A 22,794-nucleotide genomic window follows, 5' to 3' on the forward strand; every position below is an offset into this window, starting at 1 on the left:
TAAAACACAAACAGTCTTAGGGTCCTGAGCATAAAATAAAAGAATAACAGCCTGCACACATTCCATAGTGTGTTAAATTCACATCATTTAGAGTAAAAAAAAAAGTGAAAGGGTCTTTTCTGCCCTCAAAGTACATATGGCAACTAAGAATGCAGGCGTTCTCCTCTGGATTGGCCTGTAAAACTTGTAATAGGAATAGATGGAAACAGTTTAATTTTTAGTATTTATTTGCTGGGGAAAAAAAGCAAAACTTGCAGCCCTATTATTGGTTTCAGCAACTTTTTTTTTTTTTTCCTGTGGTTAGTTGGATTCTTCAACTACATTTAACCTTTACTTCACAAAAGGGATGACGTGCCTTCCTCCTGTAGACCTAACTTGAACACCGTGACTCTGGATTTCTCAGTCTTTGGGGAAAATACAAGAGGCAGCACCTGGAAACCAGTTAGTCCACAGAAGCTCTAAAAACAGCTTGGCTCCACTGTTACATCCATGCTAAAACAGCCAGGTGCCAACAATTTTTTATTTTTTTTGTCTTGTTTGCAAGTCCCGACTGTCCACAGTTTTAACTGGGAGTGCATCCGTCGTCTGGTTGTGTGTGTATGTTCTCAGACATTTGGTCAGTCAGTGGTTTACACAGCACCTATCCTGTGGTGGGGAACTTGTAGCGTCTGTAGGTTTGGGCAGGTGAAATAAGGAGCAGGGAGGAAACAGGTTGCGATCCCATTTGAGGCGAAAGGCAGTGTTGGTCCGTAGAAAACCTCCTCCTTCCCCTCTATGCTTAGATCCAGCACCTGAAAGAGGACATTCATGCTGTAGTACATGGTTCATTTTAAATATGACATCTTCATAGGGCAACAGTCGGTGTAATGAAGAGTTACAGTGCCGTAAGAAAGTATTCATACCTGTTAAACATTATTTTACATGTGTTTCCATAACTTTAAAGGCATTTTACGAGGGGTTTTATGGTACAGCAAAAAGAGCGCACCATTGTGAAGTTGAAAGCTACATCACACAGACGTTTTTGTGAGGAAATGTACGGATTTTAACTGGAATTCAGAGATGATCTGTAAACATGCGGCTCGATATTTTTCAGATCATAATAACATTATTATAAAGTATTATAATAATTCTGATAAGAACATTTGAAAGCCATTCAACAGTAGGAGGCGGGCTTACCGCTTGCATACAAGGCTTTCATTAGCCTTTCTGAATATTTAAGTTCATTTATTCTAACTATTTACAGTTTTTTTGGGTTTGCTGCTTTTGTGACCAGGAGTCACAGGAAAAAGCTATTTCAATCTCAATGCTATTTTACCTGCATAAATAAAGGATATGATTTAAAAACTGTATTATGGTCCAACACTACATGTATTATTTATTATAATTATGCAATTTAGTTTGATACCTGTCTTCATTTAACCCTTTAATTTGACTGCTTCAACATTTAATCCAATTACAATCCTGGTATGTTAAAAAATAAATAAATGAACTTAAAGCGCTGAGATTACTCCATTCCTGTCAGTCCAAACAGGCAAATATTTCCATAAACAAGATTAATGTGTGATATATTGCTTGGGCTTTTTAAAATGAAATTCTATATTTTTTAATTTACTCTGTACTAGTTTCTTTGTATTCAAGGTGGTTTGTACAATGAAAATCTCAGTCATCTACTATCCCATTTAGACCACGAATAGCCAAGAACTGTAGGATTCGTGAGGATTCTTGGAATATTGCAAATATTCAGGTCCAATCTGTGATGCCCTAAGATTTAATTACGACACAAGTGCGATAGATAAATCATGAGATTGGCGTGATTCACACAAATATAGTCAAGAATTCAGTACGATTCACAAGAGTCTACTAAGAATAGTGCATGAACGTCACAAATCAGTTAACAAGATGCTGAATGCATCTAAGAATCAGGTACGAGTCAGGGTTCTGGCCCCAACTTTGATCTAACACAAAACATTTTTTGTCTTATGTTGAAATTCATGTTTTTGTCATTAGGTTGATTTGTGCAGACAATAAATTGCAGTTTTATAAAAGTGGAGAGCAGCTATTTACATGCGGTGTACAGTGTTATGACTGCTGATAATAGTAATCTCTCTCTGGGCTACAGCCAGTTATTGAATACTGGATGTACCGTGTAGATAATCAGTCACATGTTTCTATAACAAAACACTGTAGCTCAATTCATGTTCAAGTGTCACAGCTCTCACCTGAATGCATGCCAAAGGCTCGTTGGTCCAAATGGAGTATCCTCCTACCACATAAATCCTGTCATTATGGACGGCTACTCCAGACTCATTTTGACCTGAGGACAACAGAGATGAAAGTTCTCAAGATTGCTACAATTTCCCCCCTGAGAGCAAAAAGTAGGGTAGAGAAGAGAAGAAAGCTGGGACAGGGGCAGCAGAGTTTCACTCTGTTCTCTTTCCTGTGACCTGAGTCTTTGTTAATTTGTTTTTTTTAGAAACTAGAAGGAACAGATTATAAAGCAAAGTAGGAACGTCAAGAACAGTGTTGTGAAAATGTATTTTCCTCCTTACTGGTTTGTTCTGTTTTTGCATGTCACATTTATATACTTATAATTTTATTTCAGAGAAGAGTAGCCTGATTAAATACAAAAGGCAGTTTTTCAATAAGGCTTTTATTTATTAAAGGGAAAGGCTATCCAACCAGCCTGCTCCTATGTAAAAATATAATTGCCTTATTGCTAAATCATAAATTAACTTTACTAGCATCACTCAGGCCTGATTATTGCCTCAGCTGTACCATCAAGAAATCCATTAAAAAAGAACCTGTCTGACAACATGAAGTAGGCTAAAATATCTCAAAAAGAACACATCACATTATGTCCTGATCAAAAGAAATTCAAGAACATGAAAAACAAGTCATTGTCACTTATCCATTTGGAAATTGTTGCAAAACCATTTCTAAGGCTTCGTTACCTCAGCACACTGCAAACCACATTACCCACAAATGGAGAAAACATGGAACAATGGAGAACCTTCCCAGGAGAGGCTGGCCTACCAAAATCATTTCAAGAACCTGTAAACAACTCATCCAGGAGGTTAATATATAGACTTTACTGATCTCATAATGGAGAAACTGTCTTCTGCATTTAACCCATCGCTTAGAGAGCAGGGAGGATTGAAGGGCTGAGTGGCTTGCTCAGGGACCCAGAGCTGCAGGCTGTGGGATTTGAACCAGGATACTAGAGGCCTTTCCAGAACACAGATGCCCTCTCTAACCACTAGGCCACCACTCCTTTTACTTTTGGTTATGAATGAAACCAGAAAGAAAGAAACCTAAAAGTTTAACAATTTTTCAATATGTCACTCTCTGGCTTAGAACTAACACAGCATTTTGTAAAAAAAAAAAAAAAAACATGGGTGCGGCGCTGTTGGTGGCCCATATACTGAGGCTTTGGTCCTCAACGTGGCAGTCCCAGGTTTGAGTCCTGGCCCCAGCAACATCTTCCCCTCTCTCTCCACCCCAGTTTCCTGTCTGCCTACTGTCAAAAAACACTGAAAAATAAGGGCCACTGATGCTGCAAACAAATCTTTAAAAAAAGAACACCGTACTGACAGTCAAACATGGTGGTGGTAGTGTGATGATCTGGGGCCACTTTGGTAAACCGGACCTGGACAAATGGTCGCATTCATTTTTCTCTCTGTGGTAAATATTCGGCCATTGGTTCAGGCCCTTAGGCTCCAGTGCATTTGGGTTAAACAGCAAGACAGTGTTGCAAAGCCGAATTTGGAATTAACTAGATAAAATCCGGACTTAAATCCATCCCTTCCAATGTTCCCGAATTAAATCAATTCTTCAAATAATAGTGGATCAAAGCTCCTCCACAGCAGTATAAAAGACTGATTACCAATCATTGCAAAAGCTTGACGGTAGTTTGGTACAACCAGTTATTGGGTTTAGAGTTGCATTCCCTTAATAAAAGAAATCACCGTTTGGGAATGGCATCTTGTATTTATGCAGGTGATCTTTGTCTGGTACAAAAATGTGTTTGATGATCTGAAGCATTTAATGGTGACACACAGCAAAAACAGACCAACTGATAGGGGGCCAATATGATTTCACAGCCTTTTGTGAGAGGAAGAAACCAGAGGATGGTAATGTTATGACAGCATATTCATGATGGGGTGTGTTCTGTGTATTTCTGGTATATTAAACAATAACTTTAAAGCACACTATTAATACCAATAATTGCTTTGATTATTCCTCATTAAACAGCTTCTCCAGACCTTGTGACCTTCAGATGTTGTCATCAACGTGACATTTTCAGAATGTTTTTTCTGAAATCAAGAAGCCTCGTGCTCCGTCCAGAAATAGAATTGTGCTGTTTTCCATCTCCTCAGTGTAACCTCCCATTCAGTGAGTAAGAGCGCCATCAATGATCTAATTGAACTCTCAGTCAGACGGCTAAGAATGCTGCGCCGTTAATGTCACATTCGCTGCTGCTTAAACAGTTTCTGTTTGCAGACAAATAACGCCGTCATGCAGTTTGATCACTTGTTTACTGTCAGCCCAGTAATTATCCCTGTGTGCTCACAGTCCCCACGGCGCTCTCGCCACCCTGCCCACCTGTGAGGAGGCTGAAGGAGCAGCGAGTCCACTGGTCCAGGTCCATGTTGTAGGAATCAATGTGACGGACCAGGATGCGGTCGTTGTTGTAATCCAGGTCGTTCCCGCCGAGCACGTAGAGCTGCCTCCTCACGGCCGCTATGACGTGGTACACGCGCCGCTGCAGCATAGGACTGCGGGCCAGCCACTGGTCCTGAATGCGGCGGAGAGGCAGATGGATTTAAAGAAGGGGGAAAAAATTGGATATGTTGTTAAAGAGAATAGGGGAGAGAAAGAAAGGTGGAAAGGGAACAGGGACAAATGAGGAGATTAATATTTAAGCATATCCATGCATGGGTAATTGATGTATGCTCGGCGCTAGATAAATAACGTGACACTGGAGTTCTGCTTTGTACTAATGACTTCCCTCCCTATTTCTAATCATATGTTTCATCCACTCCATTTTACATCAGGGATCCCTGCTCATCTCACTAAGTGTGGGGAAGCTTATTTAGTGCCAGTGTTTGTGTGTGTGTTCTTGATTGAGGAAGAGAATGAGAGTGTGTATGTGTGTGTGTGTACTTGATTGAGGGAGAGAATGTGTGTGTGTGTGTGTGTGGGTGTTTGTGTGTCTGCTGGGAGCTGACGGGTGGCCATCTGTTGAGGGTAGAGTGGGTGGGGGGTTGCTGTTGCTCTGGCAGGTGAATGTAGATTCGTGGTGAATACAAATGAGACTCTCACTCTCTTTCTCTCGGTTCTTCATTCCCTTGCTTGGAAATGGAAACACAGACCCTTATGGATGTGTACCTTTTGCAGACACACACTGCATACTTCTGTGCAACATACAGCAACACAGTACAATCTAGGCTTCTTCAAAACCACACAAACAGAAATGTTGCTCTTTACAACCCAACGTGTTGAGGTGTATGAGTTTAAACTGTTTTGAGATGATCTAAAAGCAGACAAGAGAACAGGAGTTGGATGGATATTTGTTTTTTTAGGTTCAAATACCAGCACATCACAGAAACAATCCTGTTTGATGATGAAAGCAGTAGATCTGTTTAAAACTTGATCAAATTTGATCCTGTTTGTCAGATTCCTGAGAAGCATGATCCATGCCCTCATTTCACATCATCATTTGACCCGTCTTTGAAGCTGCAAAGTTACTTCAGTCTTTGCCACAGTGGTTTTATAGGAAACTTCAGAATAGCATCATCTGAAGTGTCTAAATGGCCTTGTAGCCCTTTTGAAAGGGAATACTTTAGGGGCACTCTTGTGCCCTTTTTCCACTGGCTCTAGTTAGGCGGCATGGCTCCACTTCGCTAGGTCTCTCTCTACTCAGTACAGAACCTGTTGTGTTTCCATGGACTCAATAACGGCTGGAGTTAAGGCTCGAAGCCCCGCCTCCAGCCGTCAGGCTGTGCCAATATTAATGTTACTGTGTGACATCAAAGTAATCTGCGTGAAACGATAAAAAATAAATAATAAATAAATAGCAAATCAAAACCAACAAACAGAATGCAAAAAATGTTTGTATTACTTTATTATGCAAGAATGTCTTATTTATGTTTTTTCATGTATAAAATGATCCACTGGGATAATTATCTGGACCACAGCCCAGCTAGAAGCAAAATCAGCCTAAATAGAGATGGTGGAAAAGAGGCATTGGAAACATAGGGGAAGGAGCAGTGCTGGTAAATTCCCTGACAAAAGAAAATATTTTCTCACTTAACATATTTGTAATGACACAGTAACCACTGCTGTTTAATGTATGATAAGTGTCTATTTTCTCATAGAAACAAAATCAGAGAAAAAATAGACTAGTTTAAAATATATGATCAAACACAAGAAATACACTGTAATTTGTAGTTTTATGTATTCTGATGTATCACCCTAGGGAAGCATTATCATACCAAGCATATACAGTCTTAGAACATAGAATAGTCAATATACTCAAAATTCAAACAACTATGTACCACGTAAAATACTGTCCCGTTAGTATACTAGCAATACATTATGAAATGCTTTAATACATTAACATAGATTCATTTATCAGTTGAGTAGTTTTTGATCCTTCCTGCAGTAAACTAATGTCAGAATAATGTCTGCTGCAGGATTGATAACTGCTTCCAGGGCACATATAGACAGATTATGTCACAACTGTTTATGTATTAGAAATGACTGCCAACTGATCATGTCTCTTGAAGGAGCGTCCTAGATCTCACTGAAATCATTTTCTCCTCTTTCTTTATTAAGTGGATAAGGAGAGGTTGGCGGGCTACTGGTAGGGATAACCCTAAGAAATGGGTTTCAGCCCAAAGCTCATGTTACATGGAGCACAAAATTCATCTGATTACAACTAACTTGGAGCAGGTAGGGTCCTGTTCAGATCTGTTTTACTGAACAACAGCAAAGATGTGTGAACCAAAACGTGAAATCTTTAGCTCATAAAGCAAAAAAGTGTTAAGATAAAAGCGTTAAAAACTGAGGCGAAGGGCAGAGATAGATATTATTTTTTGTTCATTTGTCCCTTCAAACCATTTCTTACATTATCACTTTTGATTCCATCCATTTCATTAAACATTTCTAAAATATTTAAGTGCCTGATTGTTTGATACTTACCTGCTCTGGGTCGTACACCATAAGCCGATTTTGGTACTGTGCTGTGTTTGTAACTCCGCCTGTAACACAAAATGTACAACATCCTGATCTTCTTTGTGTAACTAATAAAAGCAAACAATATGCATGCAGCAGTTTGAAAGATCACCGTGTGTACAAACCTAATTGTGTTTACTTTGGATTTTACACGATAGAGCAACACAATGAAGTGCAAATTAGTGAATTAAAAATATTCCGGGTGCAGATCATCTTGCCCCTTCATCCTTTTGGGTCGTTGTCGTTTTGGCTGTTTCAGGTACAAAATGGTCGGGACGTTTCATACGGACCATGTTTCTATTCATTTTTTACCACGATGACGTTTCGTACCAACTTTGAAAACTGACAAATTAACTTTCAAAGTAAGAAGTAATTTTCTATATTCTACTCACAGTCTACAGTAATGAAATGGGGTTTTATGATTCCAATTAACACCTACCAGCAGGAGGTTACCACAGCATGATGATAGGAGTGCAGCAGGAGTGATTTTGATTTGACCAGGAGTCATAGTCTGTCATATTTTGTCATATTTGAGTCGACTGGCCCAAATGTAAATCAGAACCAAAATAAATGGAAAGAGAGTGTAATACAAAGTTTACGGAAAATAATATACAACTTCAGCATTCATAGAAGTGTGGCAAGAAGAAAGCTATAAATAGTCCCGTTTTCAGTTTGTCACAAACCATGTGGTGAATGTGCAAAAATGAAAACTGAACTTTTTGGCCTTCATAGCCCTAAAGGACCACAGTGAAATACGGTGTTGGCAGCATCATGCTGTGGGGATTATTCTCTTTAGCAGGAACAGGAAAACTGGTTAGAGATGGGTGGTGCTAAGTACAGGACAATCCTGGAAGAAAACCTGGTAGAGGGTGCAAAAGTCCTGGAGCTGTTTTGGGTTAAAATATTAGTCTTTAGATGTTTAAAGCTGTTGGAAACATATCCCAACAGACTCGCAGGTTAAATTACACTCAAACGTGGCTCTACATATATGACTCATATGACTCTATGTGTATTGTATTATTTTCCTTCCACTTCTCATATATAAACCCCTTTGTGTTGATCAATCACATAAAATCTCATTAAAATACAGTAAGGTCTGTGCTTAAACGTAACCAAATGTCAAAAGGTTTAAAGGAAATAAAATACTTGCCAAGAGTTGTATGTGTACAACTGAGGTAAAGGTTGTGCATATTGGAGAGTACTGTAATTCTTCCATTCCCAATCACTGTTTACCTGAGACCCAGAGCAGGTCATCAGCAACGCAGCCAGCATGGCAGGACAGCGAGCGGTCAAAAGGCTGGACGAACATCCATTTGTTCTTCTTGGGACAGTAGCGCTCCACAGAGGGCAGCACCTGCCTAAGTTCATTCCTGCCACCCACTGCATACAGGTACTGACCCAGTGCTCCCAGGACAAAGTGTTCTCTGCAGGCCTTCATCTGGGCAATCTCAATCCACCTGTTGCCCCTGGGGTCATATCTACAGGCAGTCCTCACTGCACATATCCTCCCAGTGGCATGCTCTACCTCGCCCCCAACAACAAACAGGAAGTTTCCCATCACGGCCACAGAGTGGTGGCTGCGCCCAGTGGGCATGGGCGCCAGCTCGCTCCAGTTCGACCCTCCTGCCACCCGTACGTGCTCCTGTGCCGACGGGTTGAAGTAACGCAGCTCCCTGACTCTGCTCACCTCCCGCTTTCTCCCCCCGACTATATAGAGGGTGAGGGACTGGAAACGAGGCCTGGTGCTGGCTGACTGGTGGAGGGGCTGAGAGAAGGTGGCGTGGTGGTAGTCCAGGGCTTCATCCACCAGGGTGGTGGCAGTGGGCGAAGACTGAACCAGGGGATGGCTGTGGGCGAGGTGGTGTAGGGTGGGGACATCCATCAGGCCATAACGGACATGCTGCAGGAGATCCTCTGCGTATTGGTAGCGATAGTCATGTTCCAGCCAGAGAACCACCAACTAAAACAGAGACACAGAAGAACAAGACATACCGTATCAATATTCAATATTTATGATTTGTTTTCAACAATGGTGTTCTCCTTGGTCGTCTCCCATTAAGTCCACTTTGACTCAAACAACGTCGGATGGTGCGATCTGACACTGATGTTCCTTGAGTTTGAAGTTAACCTTTAATCTCTTTAGAAGTTTTTCTGGGCTCTTTTGTTACCGTTCGTATTATCCGTCTCTTGGTTTTGTCATCAATTTTCCTCCTACGGCCACATCCAGGGAGGTTGGCTACAGTCCCATGGATCTTAAATTTCTGAATAATATGTGCAACTGAAGTCACAGGAACATGACGCTGCTTGGAGATGGTCTCATAACCTTTACCTTTAACATGCTTGTCTATAATTTTCTTTCTAATCTGAGACAACTCTTTCCTTGTCCATGTTGAGTGTGGTACACACCATGTCATCAAACAGCACAGTGACTACCTGTAGTCCTGTATATAGGCCCACTGACTGATTACAAGAATGTAGACACCTGTGATGCTAATTAATGGACACACCTTGATTTAACATGTCCCTTTGGTCACATTATTTTCAGGGTACCATCATTTTTGTCCAGGCCTGTTTCATGAGTTTGTTTTTTAAAATAATTCTGTTGAAGCATGTTTGAAAAGCAATGTCTGACTTTCATTTGTTAATTTTCATAGAATTTTTATTCATTATTACCTTTGTCAGATTCAAGTTATTTCTGTGAACATTGTGGGTTTTTCTTTCATTAACCGAGCGGTACCAGCAATTTTGTCCACGTGTGTAGGAACCAGCTTTCGCGACCCAGTATAGAAAAAGCGGGTAAAGAAAATGAATGGATGGATGTATGGATGGACTCCCTATAGCAGTAAGGATAAAAAAAATATATCTTCAATTTGCCTAATTATTAATAGTAAAGAGAAATCAGAATCAGCTAAAATCTGTCACAGGAGGATGTAGCTTTGCAAAAACTGGAAATCGGAAATCCGCCACAAATCTGTGATTGGTCCATTTCTATTCAAAAATGAATGAATTTGTGTGTAAGCCTTTTGTGTGTATAATTAATTAAAACATGTTCGGTTTGGTCCAGTTGTAAGCAAAAGTATTAGCTTATTTTTTCTTTCTTGTAAAACTGTGGACAAATAGCTTTCTGGTTTTCGGCTTTTTTTCATTAAAAAGGAAAAGTGTGAAGAAGGAAAAAAGCCTGGCTCAGGTGAGACGAGTGGTTATTGAAGGAGGATTTAATTATGAAAAGGAGGAAAAGCAAACCAAGCAAGAAGCAAGGAAAAAGAAATGACTCAAGGACTGGTAATCAGATCTTTTTTTGATTTCTTCAAGAAGCTAATGGACTGAGGCAAGCCATAGCTGCCAACACACCAGCATTTATTAATCAGCAGCATTCAATATACAGACTGTAAATATCCACAGGCGACCTGCTTTGTTTAACGCAGGTGAACTGGGAAGCAGGGGAAGGCTTTAATTGAACCTGAGAGTGGTGGAAAGTTATTTAGCTGCAGCGAGCTGTGAATGTGGGCGAGCTGACTGGACATTACCGATACCATTATTTGGAAAACAAAGTGGGCTTTAGCACAACCCGTGCAGAACCTGGAAACTTACTACAAAAGAACAAAGGCGGAGAAGAAACAGGTGGAGGAAATAACAAGACTGACCAAGGATGAATCTAAAAGAGACACCAATGAAACCTGTGGAGTGATGACATGAGATCTGATGTGTGATGATTTAACAAACCACGCTCCCCAACAAAGCTGTCAATCTACGGTTTCCCCCTCAATTTGCTTAAAAGGTGTGATTATGCAACAAACTCCTTCCTAAGTAAGGCTTCTGTCTTTTGTGGCATTTATCCCACTCTCCTGCCTCTTCCTCCTCTTCCCGTGTCGCTCACCCCACCTCGCTCCTCCTCATCGCTGTGAAGTGACATTGTGTGTGAGCATGTGCGTGCCGCAGCAGCTGACTGTGAAGGTCACGCTGCATCACACAACTTCCTCAGGGCACAGAATAAATCAACTCCATCTCCCTCCTTCCTCTTTGCACTGAAAGAGAAAGTGCAAAAGAGAGACAGGAAGAGAGTGTGTGCTCGCGCATATGTGTGTGTAAGGTTGTGAAAGATGAGGAGGGGGACACTACAGAAACACAGATTAAAGGATGGTCCAAAAAAGACAGAGGAAAAAATACAAAGGCAAGAGAAAATGTGATTTCCACAGCGTAAGAGATGCTGAGAAAACTCCGAGTGACAATGATTGACGGCCGAGCTGTATCGGTCCGGTACTGGTGTGCAACCCCACCCCATCCCCCCAACCTCGCCATCTCGGGTGCCCACTATTTTGGACGGTGGCCCCTCCTTGCCGTTCTCTTCCCTCTGATGCCCAAATTAACCTTCTGAGCAAAGTGAAGGAGGCCCAAAGCAGCCTAATCAGAGGCTGATTATGGCAGCAGCGGCTGGCTAAAGGGTCAGGGTAATTGTGCCATCAGAGGCCTGATTGTTTTCAATCAGACGGGCGGCCGAGTGACAGCTTGGGGATTGGGGGCCCTGATGGAGCCGTGGTGGGCCTAATCAGAGAAGAGAGGGAGAGAAAGAACGAGGGAGATGGGGGATCTGAGGGCTGGTGGGGGTGGTGTGGTGGCTGATTGGTGCAAATGAACAGTCAAAATGGCAAGTCCCCATCCTGCACTGCAGTCTTATTCCACAATCCTGGTAGTTAATCACGCACACATGCATGCTTATATGGCATGACAGTCTGTTGCACTTGTGCACACAAATTCACAGACAGTCCTTACTGTGGCATACCCTTATCAGTATCAGTATTTGAAAGGCAGAGTTTAATTTGTTGCACATCAAACTCTCTTTTATTACTTTTAATCGTCTGCTTTCCTGTCTTCTTCTTATTCATATTTCTTTAACTTTTTTCACTTTCTCTCATTGCACCCACAGACCTTTATGTATTTCATTCGAATTTTATGTTATCGACCTAAAGTAGGTCATATTTGAGAACTGGAAGGAAAAAGATTCATAGTGTTCAAATACTTTTACAAATAAAAATCTGAAAAGTATGGCATGCTCAAGAATTCAACCCCCTTTACTGTTACGCCTCTACATTGCCTTTAGAGGTTACCTCATTGGTAAATCAGGCTGTTCTGTGAAGGCCTCAGAGGTTTGTTAGAGAACTTTAATGAACAAACAGCATCATGACATCATCCGTTAACATGAGAGCTATGTGTTGTGCACTCCACAAATCTGGTCTTTATCAAAGGAAGCCAGTGTTGAAAGAAAACAAAAGAAATCCAGTTTAAACTTTGTCACACTCCCTGTGGGGGTCGGAGCAAACATGTGGACGAAAGTGCTCGGGTTAGATGTGACCAAAACTAAACTTTTTGGTTTACACGCAAAATGGTATGTGTGGCAGAAAGCTAATATTGCACATCACTCTGAACACACCATCCCCAATGTGAAACATGGTGGGGGTAGCAAAATGTGAAAATTGTCAAGAGGATATGAATATTCATACAACACTGTTTGTGATATATGATCATGGCTTTGTTACGAAGATGTCACGTAATAATATGACTGTGTGAAACAGCTGTAACATAACTCAGACACACATAGAACCTACCTTCCATATCTCCTCCTCGCTCAGAGAGGTGAGGCGGTCACTCTTCAGGACTTCTCTGAGGAGGCGGTAAGGTAGCTGCAGGGCCTCATCCTGTTCACTCTGGCTCAGCTCAGACAGGTGTTCCACCAGGAAACCCACCACAGCCTCCTCTAAGGCAGGGAGATGGAACAGGTCGGCCACGCGGTACAGCTCCAGGTAGTTCACACTGCTTAGCTCCTGCAGGACGATCATGATGTTTAACAATTAGCAGTTTTAAATACTGTGCGTGTTTTGTGTGCTGTAATAGCACAACAAAATTTCAGATGAAGGCTGTTGGGAAAAATAGGCAAGTGAAATTGAGACAACACTGCCATCTTCTGGCCTTCCTTCAGTACACACAAGAAGCTGACTTTTACTTCTACAACAAAACCATTTACTTCAAACGTGTAGGTTTTCAAACAGTGTGACATTGACAGTTTTTTCAAGAAGTTTCTGTGTTTTTTTTTTTTTTTTTGCTTGACAAATGATTTTCTTTTAATGTGGAACCCATAAACACAGCCACAACTCCAAAATAAAGGCAAAAATTTTAGGCTTTTCATTTTTTGAAAAGATGGTGAAACAAAGGACTTTAGGTAATCTGAAACTTTTAGAAAGCATCCTCTTTCAGGTTTTGTTTCAGAAAAGATTTAGGTTTTTATGAAGATTTATTATGGAGCCCATGATTTATTCAGAAATTACTCTTTTTTTTTTGCAGTTTCTATTATATAAATTATACAGAAGGTTTATCGGATTTTCTACCTGTGTGCCACAAGACATTGGACTTAGCCTGGCTTTACTGTAACCAAGGGACAAATGCACCACTCCTGTCAAAATATATGGAACCTTTAGTCATGAAGGTTCAAACTGTTTTTGTACTTGCAGAAATAATAGGTACAGACATGATAAAAAAGTACTAAATCTACCGACAAGAGTTTTCTTATTGAAAACATACTATAAATTAACCTTTTTTTTTTTTCCAGATTAGAAGTAGAAAAAAAATGAAATCTGAAATTTGACCAAACATTTCCAGCTGGATTGAGATTTGCTGGCCATGTCACAGAGGTTAACTGCCTTTCTTAGAGTTTGAAGCTGTTTGCCAAAGCTGGCTCAAGATTGAATGGGGCCTTAATGTGGCCCTAAGAATTTGATTTAGGACCCAATTACAGTTCACATAATTTATTTCATGAACACTAATAAATAAACTGAGAAGACAAGGGTGTTTCTCTAATTTATTAATTCGCCCTGGCCGTCATGTCAGAAGTACAATAATTCAGTGTGGTGTTGGAAAAGTTGGGCTGGTTGTCATTTATTCATTGTTTAGCTGGCAATTGGACTGTGCATGAAATGTGACCCCAGCAGAGACACAAGCAGCAGGCATGCAGCTTCCTATCTTGTGGTTTACTTTCTTTCTCTAACAAATAACACAGCTATAAAATGTGGATTTTTCACAGCAGGATCTCCAAAAATGGAAAGTTTTTCTAAAATGCAGTGAAGAAGAAATGTCCCTATTCTCCTTTGTGTTGGTTTTGGTTAATTATATTTCAAGAGGCACACGAAAGGAACTTGAATCGCACTATGCACAGAAAAGAAGTTACTATAACTAAAGGTGGAATTTGCTTTAAAAACGTGCAAATAACGAGGAAGAATATACAAGTGCTTGTACTAAAAGTAAACTGTGATCAGCTTCTTCATGCCCTTTGTGATGTCACCACTGGCATGTGTACATGGAGCTCTAAATTGAATAAGTCATGTTTTACCAAAAAGTAGAAGAATATACATAAAAACTGACAATGACTTGTTATTCTGTAGGTGGCAAACTATATGTAAAGTAAAATTAGTCCATTTTACAGAAAAATCTGGCTTGTAGCTTTAAATTATTACTAAAAACTGTGAACATTTAGAACAAAATAATAATTATATTTTAAAGTAAATTCACATTTTAAATGTACAAAGATTTTACATTTGCTATTTATAAACCTTAAAGTAACTTCATTACTGACAAACGCTATAAGACATTTAAAGTGTTCAGATCTATACAGGTACATCTCAAAAAATTTGAATATTGCATAAAAGTGCTATATTTCTTGCCAGTCATTTCAGAGTGAACCTGTTATTTTATACAGATTAATTCCACATAGAGTAAAGTATTTCAAGCTTTTTTTACTTGTAATTTTGTTGATTATGGCTTACAGGTAAAGAAAACCCAAAATTCAGTGTGTCGGAAAATTTGAATATCACATTAGACCAGCACTACTGGGGCGGTTCACAGCCGAGTGTGAAGCGGCTGGGATGAAGATCAGCTCCTCCAAGTCAGAGGCCATGGTTCTCGACCAGAAAAGGGTGGCTTGTCCTCTTCAGGTTGGAGGGGAGTTCCTGCCTCAAGTGGAGGAGTTTAAGTATCTCGGGGTCTTGTTCACGAGTGAGGGAAAAATGGAGCAGGAGATCGACAGATGGATCGGTGTGGCTGCCGCAGTAATGGAGACGCTGGGCCGGTCCGTTGAGGTGAAGAGAGAGCTGAGCCAAAAACGAAGCTCTCAATTTACCGCTCAATCTACGTTTCTACCCTCACCTATGGCCATGAACTTTGGATCATGACCGAAAGAACAAGTGGCTGAAATGAGCTTCCTCCGTAAGGTAGCCGGGCACTCCCTTAGAGATAGGGTGAGGAGCTCGGCCATCCAGGAGGAGCTCGGAGTAGAGCCGCTGCTCCTCCACATCGAGAGGAGCCAGTTGAGGTGGCTCGGGTATCTATACCGGATGCCTCCTGGACACCTTCCTCGGGAGGTGTTACAGGCACGTCCCACTGGGAGGAGGCCCAGGGGACGGCCCAGGACACGCTGGAGAGACTATGTCTCTCGGCTGGCCTGGGAACACCTTGGGCTCCCCCCCGGAGGAGCTGGAGGAGGTGTCTGAGGAGAGGGACGTCTGGGGCTCTCTACTGAGTCTGCTGCCTCCGCGACCCGGTCTTGGATGAAACAGAAGGCCAATAAATTTTTGATTAGACCAATCAAAAAACGGATGTTTTAGACACAAATGTCCTCTGATAAATATGCCCATTTCTAGGCACTCAATACTTGGTATGGCCTCCTCTTGCATGAATTACTGCAACAATGCGTCGTGTCATAGAGGTGATCAGCCTGTGGCACTGTGTAGGTGTAATGGAAGCCCAGATTGCTTTGATAGCTGCCTTCAGGTCATCTGCCTTGTTGGGTCTGGTGTCTCTCATCTTCTTCTTGACAACAGCCCATAGTTTTTCTATGGGGTTCAGGTCAGGGGAGTTTGCTGGCCAATCAAAAACAGGAACACCATGGTCATCTTAACCAGCTTTTGGTAGTTTTGGCAGTGTGGGCAGGTATCTGTCCACCATTCTTGGTGGAAAATAATATCAGCATCGCCATACAGTTGGTCAGCAAAGGGAAGCATGAAGTGCTCTAGAATCACCTGGTAGATGCCTGCAATGAATGCTGACTTCAGAAAACACAGTGGATCAACACCAGCAGATGACATAACATCACTGACTGGAAACTTCACGCTGGACTTCAAGCAACATGGATTCTGTGCCTCTCCACTCTTCCTTTAGACTCTGTGACCTTCATTTCCAAATGAAATGCAGAATGTACTTTCATCTGTATACAGGACTCTGGAGCATTAAGCAACAGTCCAGTTCCTTTTCTCCTTAGCCCAGGTAAGAAGCTTCTGATGTTTTCTCTGGTTCAGGAGTGGCGTGACACGGGAAATGTAACATTTGTAGCGTATGTCTCATATTTGTCTGTGTGTGGTGGCTCTTGATGCACTGACTCCAGCCTCAGTCCACTCCTTGTGAAGCTCTCCCAAATCCTTGAATGGATTTCACTTGACAATCCTCTCAAGGCTGCAGTTCTCCCTGTTGCTGGTGCACCTTTTTCTACCTAACGTCTTCCTTCCACTCAATTTTCTGTTAACTTGCTTGGATAAAGAACTCTGTCAACAACCAGCTTCTTCAGCAGTAACCTTTTGTGGCTTCCTCTCCCGGTGAAGGGTGTCAATGACTGTCTTCTGGACATCTTTCCAGTCAGCAGTCTTCCCAATGACTGTGTAGCCTATGACCCAGAGTGAGAGACCGTTTAAAGGCTCAGGAAACCTTTGCAGGTGTTTTGAGTTAATTAGAAGATAAGGGTGTGACACCATGAGCGTCCAATAATGAACTTTTTCATAGTATTATAATTTTCAGAGGCACTGAATTTGGGGTTTTCTTTACCTGTGAGCCATAATCATCTCAATTACAAGAAATAAAGGCTTGGAATACATCACTCTATGTGTAACAATTCTATATAATACATGAGTTTCACTTTCTGAGATGACTGGCAAAAAAGAATGCACTTTTCAATATTCTAGGCTTTGCAGCAGCCTAGTTCACCTTTGCTCTGGGACAGCAGTGATAATCCTCCAGAAAAATGACTTCATCTTGTTGGATTGATTGAACGAGGAAAGCTGCTAAAATTTCAATCTGTATTGAAATCCTGTGTATTTATTGTAGAAGTGCCATCTGGCCTGTTCCTTTACTTGACGTACTGCCTATTTCATCAGACTGTGGAAATGTGCTTGTTGTCTTCAGTTAGTCATTTTTCTGTTTTATTGGGATGGTACCAAACAAATATTCCAACATCATCTCCTTGCCCAACACAGATTCAGGATCAATTGCTTAATTTCACTTACATCCAATCAATCAAGGACCAGGACTGGTTCAGTTAAGCCCATAGAAACCTTAGTTTTCTCTGTGTAGGTGTTAGTGCTGGTTTGTGTCTGGCTTTACTGGACCTGAATTCCATTTGAATACATTGTATGTAATCAATTTACATTTAATCATCTGTAAGCAAACTATTTTAACTTCAGACTCTTTGCATTACCAGACGTTTGCAGGTTTTTTATTTCAAAAATGCAAATTACAGGGTATTCCACAGATGTATCCTCAACTTGATCTGAAAAAAGATGGATCAGTATTTAGAATAATGTCACTAATCTTTTTGAGGTATGATTTACAAACACAAAATGATTAGATGTTTAATTAAATTGTTCTATGTCACATCTGTGATTTTATTTTATTAACCAATTTATTTATTGTTGTTACTACTGAACATCATTTCAGAGTAGGGATTTCATATTATTCTTATCAGGGGTTGTAGCACCTGTGGAAGATCTTTATTTTAGTTAAACTACCAAAGAACAAGTTGCATTGTTGAACTACTTCAATAAAAGTAATATTTAGGAAGGTTGTAATAAATGATTTGTTCTTCAGATAAAATCAATACCTTCACTGATAATTTATTTAATTTACAATTTAAAACGTTTTAAGCAACTATTTCATTTCAACTCCGCATGTAGTTAATATAAGCTTTAAGTTTTAAGTTTGCAGAGTTGCCATATATGCTTTTTCTGTCATGAGGATTTACAACCACCAGATGGCGCTTTAGAGCTACTTTTAATATCTTGTCATAACTACACAAAAATAAATAAATAAATAAATAAAAAACATAAACCCGTTAAAGATTTTTGGATTGTATTTGAGGAAGTCAGCACAACTGTCAAGATGAAAAACCATTTGTGATTATTTATGCAGAGCAGAAATATTTTACAGTGTATATTATAATATAATGTAAAACTGTGAATAAAATGGCATTTGCTCTGCTCTAACATGAACCTCTGTAACAGTAATTGGCCACAAACTAAAAGGTCAGTGAACTGGCTTTTGTTATGACATGTGTGTTTGATCCCCAATTTCCTGAGAACATCAAGACTCAGACCTTTTGTTGAAAATGTGGGGATGTCCCAATCAGGATTCTTTTTGTTCCAGATACCGATCCAATGCAATTAAGATTATAAATTTGCTGATATGAAGTCCCAATTAAATACTTGCATTTAGTCAATAAGATCAATGCAGTGTGTATACTTGGAAACACAGTAGCATTAACATGCAGGATTACCAAATTGTTTCCCATTTGCTAAACTCCAGAAGACGTTTACACACATGTTCTTAGTTTTTGGTAGAATTACCTTTTAAACATTATGACTTGTGTGAAACATTTTGGGGATCCATCCACAAGTTTCTCACAGAAGTTTGCTGGAATTTTGTCCCAACCCTCAGGTCAGAACTGAGTCAGGTTTGTAGGCTCAAATTCCCAATTGGAATGAGACCAGGGCTTTGTGAGGGTCTGTTGTCATTAAGCCACTTTGTAACAATTGTATTAGTATCAATAAGGTCGTTGTCCATCCAATCTGAAAGTTGAGGGTTTGATTCCTCTCACCACCTCGATGTAACCCCATGTAACCCCAAGTTGCCTAACGATCTGCGAATCCGTATATGAATGTTCATTGTGATTGGAGGAATGAGACTAGTGTAAAGCAGCAGTTTGAGTGGTCAGCATTTATATAGCACTCAATGTGCTATATAAATTCTGTCCATTTACCATTTCATCCAAAGGTAGCGGTGGTCATTAGGACCCTAACATTTAACATTGTTAAAGTGTTAGTTTCATAGGGCCATGGGACATGTCTTCTAAATTAGGATCTTATTCCCTGTGTGGATTTGCTAATAGGTCTTTATATTTTATTTTTGGAGTAATGGCTTCTTTCTTACCGATTGGCCGTTCAGCCCATGTCAGTATTTCACTGTGGATAATGGCATCTTCAACCAACATCTTTACTGTGTTAATTTGTCCTGAAACACATACATATGTTGATCTCAAGGACACAGAACCCAGTTCCTTCCTGAACAGTATGATGGTTGGATGACCCCATGGTGTCTATACAGTATTTGGTTATAATTGTACCCAAGAAAAAACCAGACTTGTGCAGATCCACAATTCTCTTCCCAATAGCTGGATTTTTCTATGATGTCACACAAGGATGCAGTGTGTTCAGGCTGGTCCCATAAATATATGCACCAATTACTTCAGAACCCTAAAAAATTAGGACATCATCCAGGCCTTCCAAAAATGTTTAAATGAATACGAATCTTGGTGTAAACTTCTGATTTTGAAAAAAGTAATAAAGAAATTCTAAAAACAAAATTAATATTACCAGAAATATATTTAATGAAATAGCAGGACAGTTCTATATGAAACGGGTATTTTTATTAGTCTTCATTAAATATGATACTTAGGATAACAAAGCCATAAAGGTGCAAAACTTGTAATAAACAGAAAATCCAAGTAAATGTTTTATTAACAGGGTTAAGTTTTTGTAATACCTAATTACTGCAAAAATAAAATAAAACAGACTGGATACATTTAGCATTTAATATTCAAATGGGAACCGAGTGAATCTGCAATTTAAATTGTACTGTAATGTTTACAGTCCAGGCTTGAAGAGAGTTGCACATGACGTATTGGGTTCTTGTCATTGCCACCACAAGGATTTATTCAGGATTAGGTAAGGTAAGGTAAGGTGTAAGGTATGGTAAGGTGTAAGGTATGGTAAGGTGTAAGGTAAGGTAAGATACGTAAGGTAAGGTAAGGTAAGGTAAGGTAAGGTGTAAGGTAAGGTAAGGTGTAAGGTAAGGTAAGGTGTAAGGTTTGGTAAGGTGTAAGGTAAGGTAGGTAAGGTAAGGTAAGGTGTAAGGTAAGGTAAGGTAAGGTGTCAGGTCAGGTCAGGTCAGGTCAGATCAGGTCAGGTCAGGTAAGGTAAGTTTATTTATATAGCGCTTCTCAGCAACGAGACACTCAAAGCGCTGTTCATACAATTACAATATAATCACAAAGAAAATAAACACAGATACAGACACAGAAAAACAAATCAAATGATAAAATCAAACAACAGAGGTAATTTAAAAAAGTTAAATAAAATAAAGAGAATAGAATGATGGATAAGAAAATGAAAGGAAAATTGGACCTGTGAAGACACCGTTGCAGTAATCAATTCTACTAAATATGAACGCATGAATTAGTTTTTCAAGGTCCTGCTGAGACATTAGTCCTTCAATCCTGGAGATGTTCTTTAGGTGATAGAAGGCTGACCTTGTTAATGTCTTTATGTGCCTCTGAAGGTTCAGGTCTGAGTCCATCACTACACCCAGGTTTCTAGCCTGACTGGTGGTTTCTAGCTGTATTAACTGAAGCTGTGTGATAAATTTTAAACGCTCTTCCTTTGGTCCAAAGATTATTACTTCAGTTTTGTTTTGATTCAGCTGAAGAAAATTTAGGCCCATCCATGCATTGATTTCTTCTAAGCATTTACCCAGCACTTGAATGGGTTCATAGTCACCTGGTGACATGGTAACATATAGCTGTGTGTCGTCTGCATAGTTATGATAACTTACGTTGTTGTTTATTAAAATCTGAGTTAGGGGGGGCATGTAGATATTGAGCATCTTCTCCCGATCCAGTTCAATAAGTACTGGTGCCCCCCAGGGGTGTGTTCTATCCCCACTCCTCTTCTCCCTGTACACAAATGACTGCACCTCATCGGACTCGTCCGTGAAACTCCTTAAGTTTGCAGACGACACCACTGTCATTGGACTGATCCAGGACGGTGATGAGTCTGCATACAGACAGCAGGTGGATCGGCTGGTACACTGGTGCGGTCAGAACTACCTTGAACTGAACCCACTCAAGACTGTGGAAATGGTGGTGGACTTTCGGAGAACACCACCCCCATTCACCCCCCTCACCATCCTCAACAACACTGTATCGGCCGTGGACCACTTCAGGTTCTTAGGAACCACCATCTCTGAGGACCTGAGATGGTCTTCACACATAGACACTGTTCGAAAGAAGGCCCAGCAGAGACTGTACTTCCTGAGGCAACTCAAGAAGTTCAACCTTCCACAGGAGCTGCTGGTCATCTTCTACACTGCCATCATTCAGTCTGTCCTGTCTTCATCCATCTCAGTGTGGTTTGGCTCATCCACAAAACAGGACAGGTCCAGACTGCAACAAATAATCAGGACTGTAGAGAGAATAATCAGGGCTGACCTTCCCTCCATCCAGGACTTATACAGGTCTAGGGTCAAGAAAAGAGCTGCCAAAATCTCTGCAGACCCCACACACCCTGCACATAAACTGTTTAGAGTTTTACCTTCAGGCCGCCGCTACAGAGCACTGTTTACTAAAACCAGCCGCCACAGAGACAGTTTCTTCTCCCAGGCTGTTTCTCTGATGAACATTCAATAGAGTACAGAACAACAGCATACAGATGTTGCAAATGCACCTTTTCTGTTAGATAAGTGTATATTGTACATTGTAAATTGTAAATTTGTACAGGTCCTTCTCAAAATATTAGCATATTGTGATAAAGTTCATTATTTTCCATAATGTCATGATGAAAATTTAACATTCATATATTTTAGATTCATTGCACACTAACTGAAATATTTCAGGTCTTTTATTGTCTTAATACGGATGATTTTGGCATACAGCTCATGAAAACCCAAAATTCCTATCTCTCAAAATTTGCATATTTCATCCGACCAATAAAAGAAAAGTGTTTTTAATACAAAAAACGTCAACCTTCAAATAATCATGTACAGTTATGCACTCAATACTTGGTCGGGAATCCTTTTGCAGAAATGACTGCTTCAATGCGGCGTGGCATGGAGGCAATCAGCCTGTGGCACTGCTGAGGTCTTATGGAGGCCCAGGATGCTTCGATAGTGGCCTTTAGCTCATCCAGAGTGTTGGGTCTTGAGTCTCTCAACGTTCTCTTCATAATATCCCACAGATTCTCTATGGGGTTCAGGTCAGGAGAGTTGGCAGGCCAATTGAGCACAGTGATACCATGGTCAGTAAACCATTTACCAGTGGTTTTGGCACTGTGAGCAGGTGCCAGGTCATGCTGAAAAATGAAATCTTCATCTCCATAAAGCTTTTCAGCAGATGGAAGCATGAAGTGCTCCAAAATCTCCTGATAGCTAGCTGCATTGACCCTGCCCTTGATAAAACACAGTGGACCAACACCAGCAGCT

The 22,794-nt window shown here is 40.5% G+C and overlaps 1 protein-coding gene across 4 annotated transcripts in view; it reads right to left on the reverse strand.

The window, feature by feature from the left end:
* Positions 1-209: 209 nt before the first annotated feature.
* klhl32 (kelch-like family member 32) overlaps positions 210-22,794 on the reverse strand; it is a 50,167-nt gene continuing 27,582 nt past the window's right edge. For 2 of the 4 annotated variants that reach the window (XM_047361036.1, XM_047361037.1), the window contains 6 exons: positions 12,840-13,055; positions 8,470-9,196; positions 7,204-7,262; positions 4,603-4,795; positions 2,220-2,314; positions 210-791 (listed from right to left, as the gene is read on the reverse strand). In XM_047361036.1, coding sequence (XP_047216992.1) covers positions 630-791; positions 2,220-2,314; positions 4,603-4,795; positions 7,204-7,262; positions 8,470-9,196; positions 12,840-13,055 — 1,452 coding nt within the window. In that variant the 3' untranslated portion in view covers positions 210-629. Of the gene's footprint in view, positions 792-2,219; positions 2,315-4,602; positions 4,796-7,202; positions 7,263-8,386; positions 9,197-12,839; positions 13,056-22,794 lie in introns of those variants that run through there. The other 2 variants (XM_047361038.1, XR_007037650.1) reach the window with 2 other exon arrangements.

Source organism: Girardinichthys multiradiatus, chromosome 3, assembly GCF_021462225.1.
Source record: "Girardinichthys multiradiatus isolate DD_20200921_A chromosome 3, DD_fGirMul_XY1, whole genome shotgun sequence".
Classification (NCBI taxonomy): Eukaryota; Metazoa; Chordata; class Actinopteri; order Cyprinodontiformes; family Goodeidae; genus Girardinichthys; species Girardinichthys multiradiatus.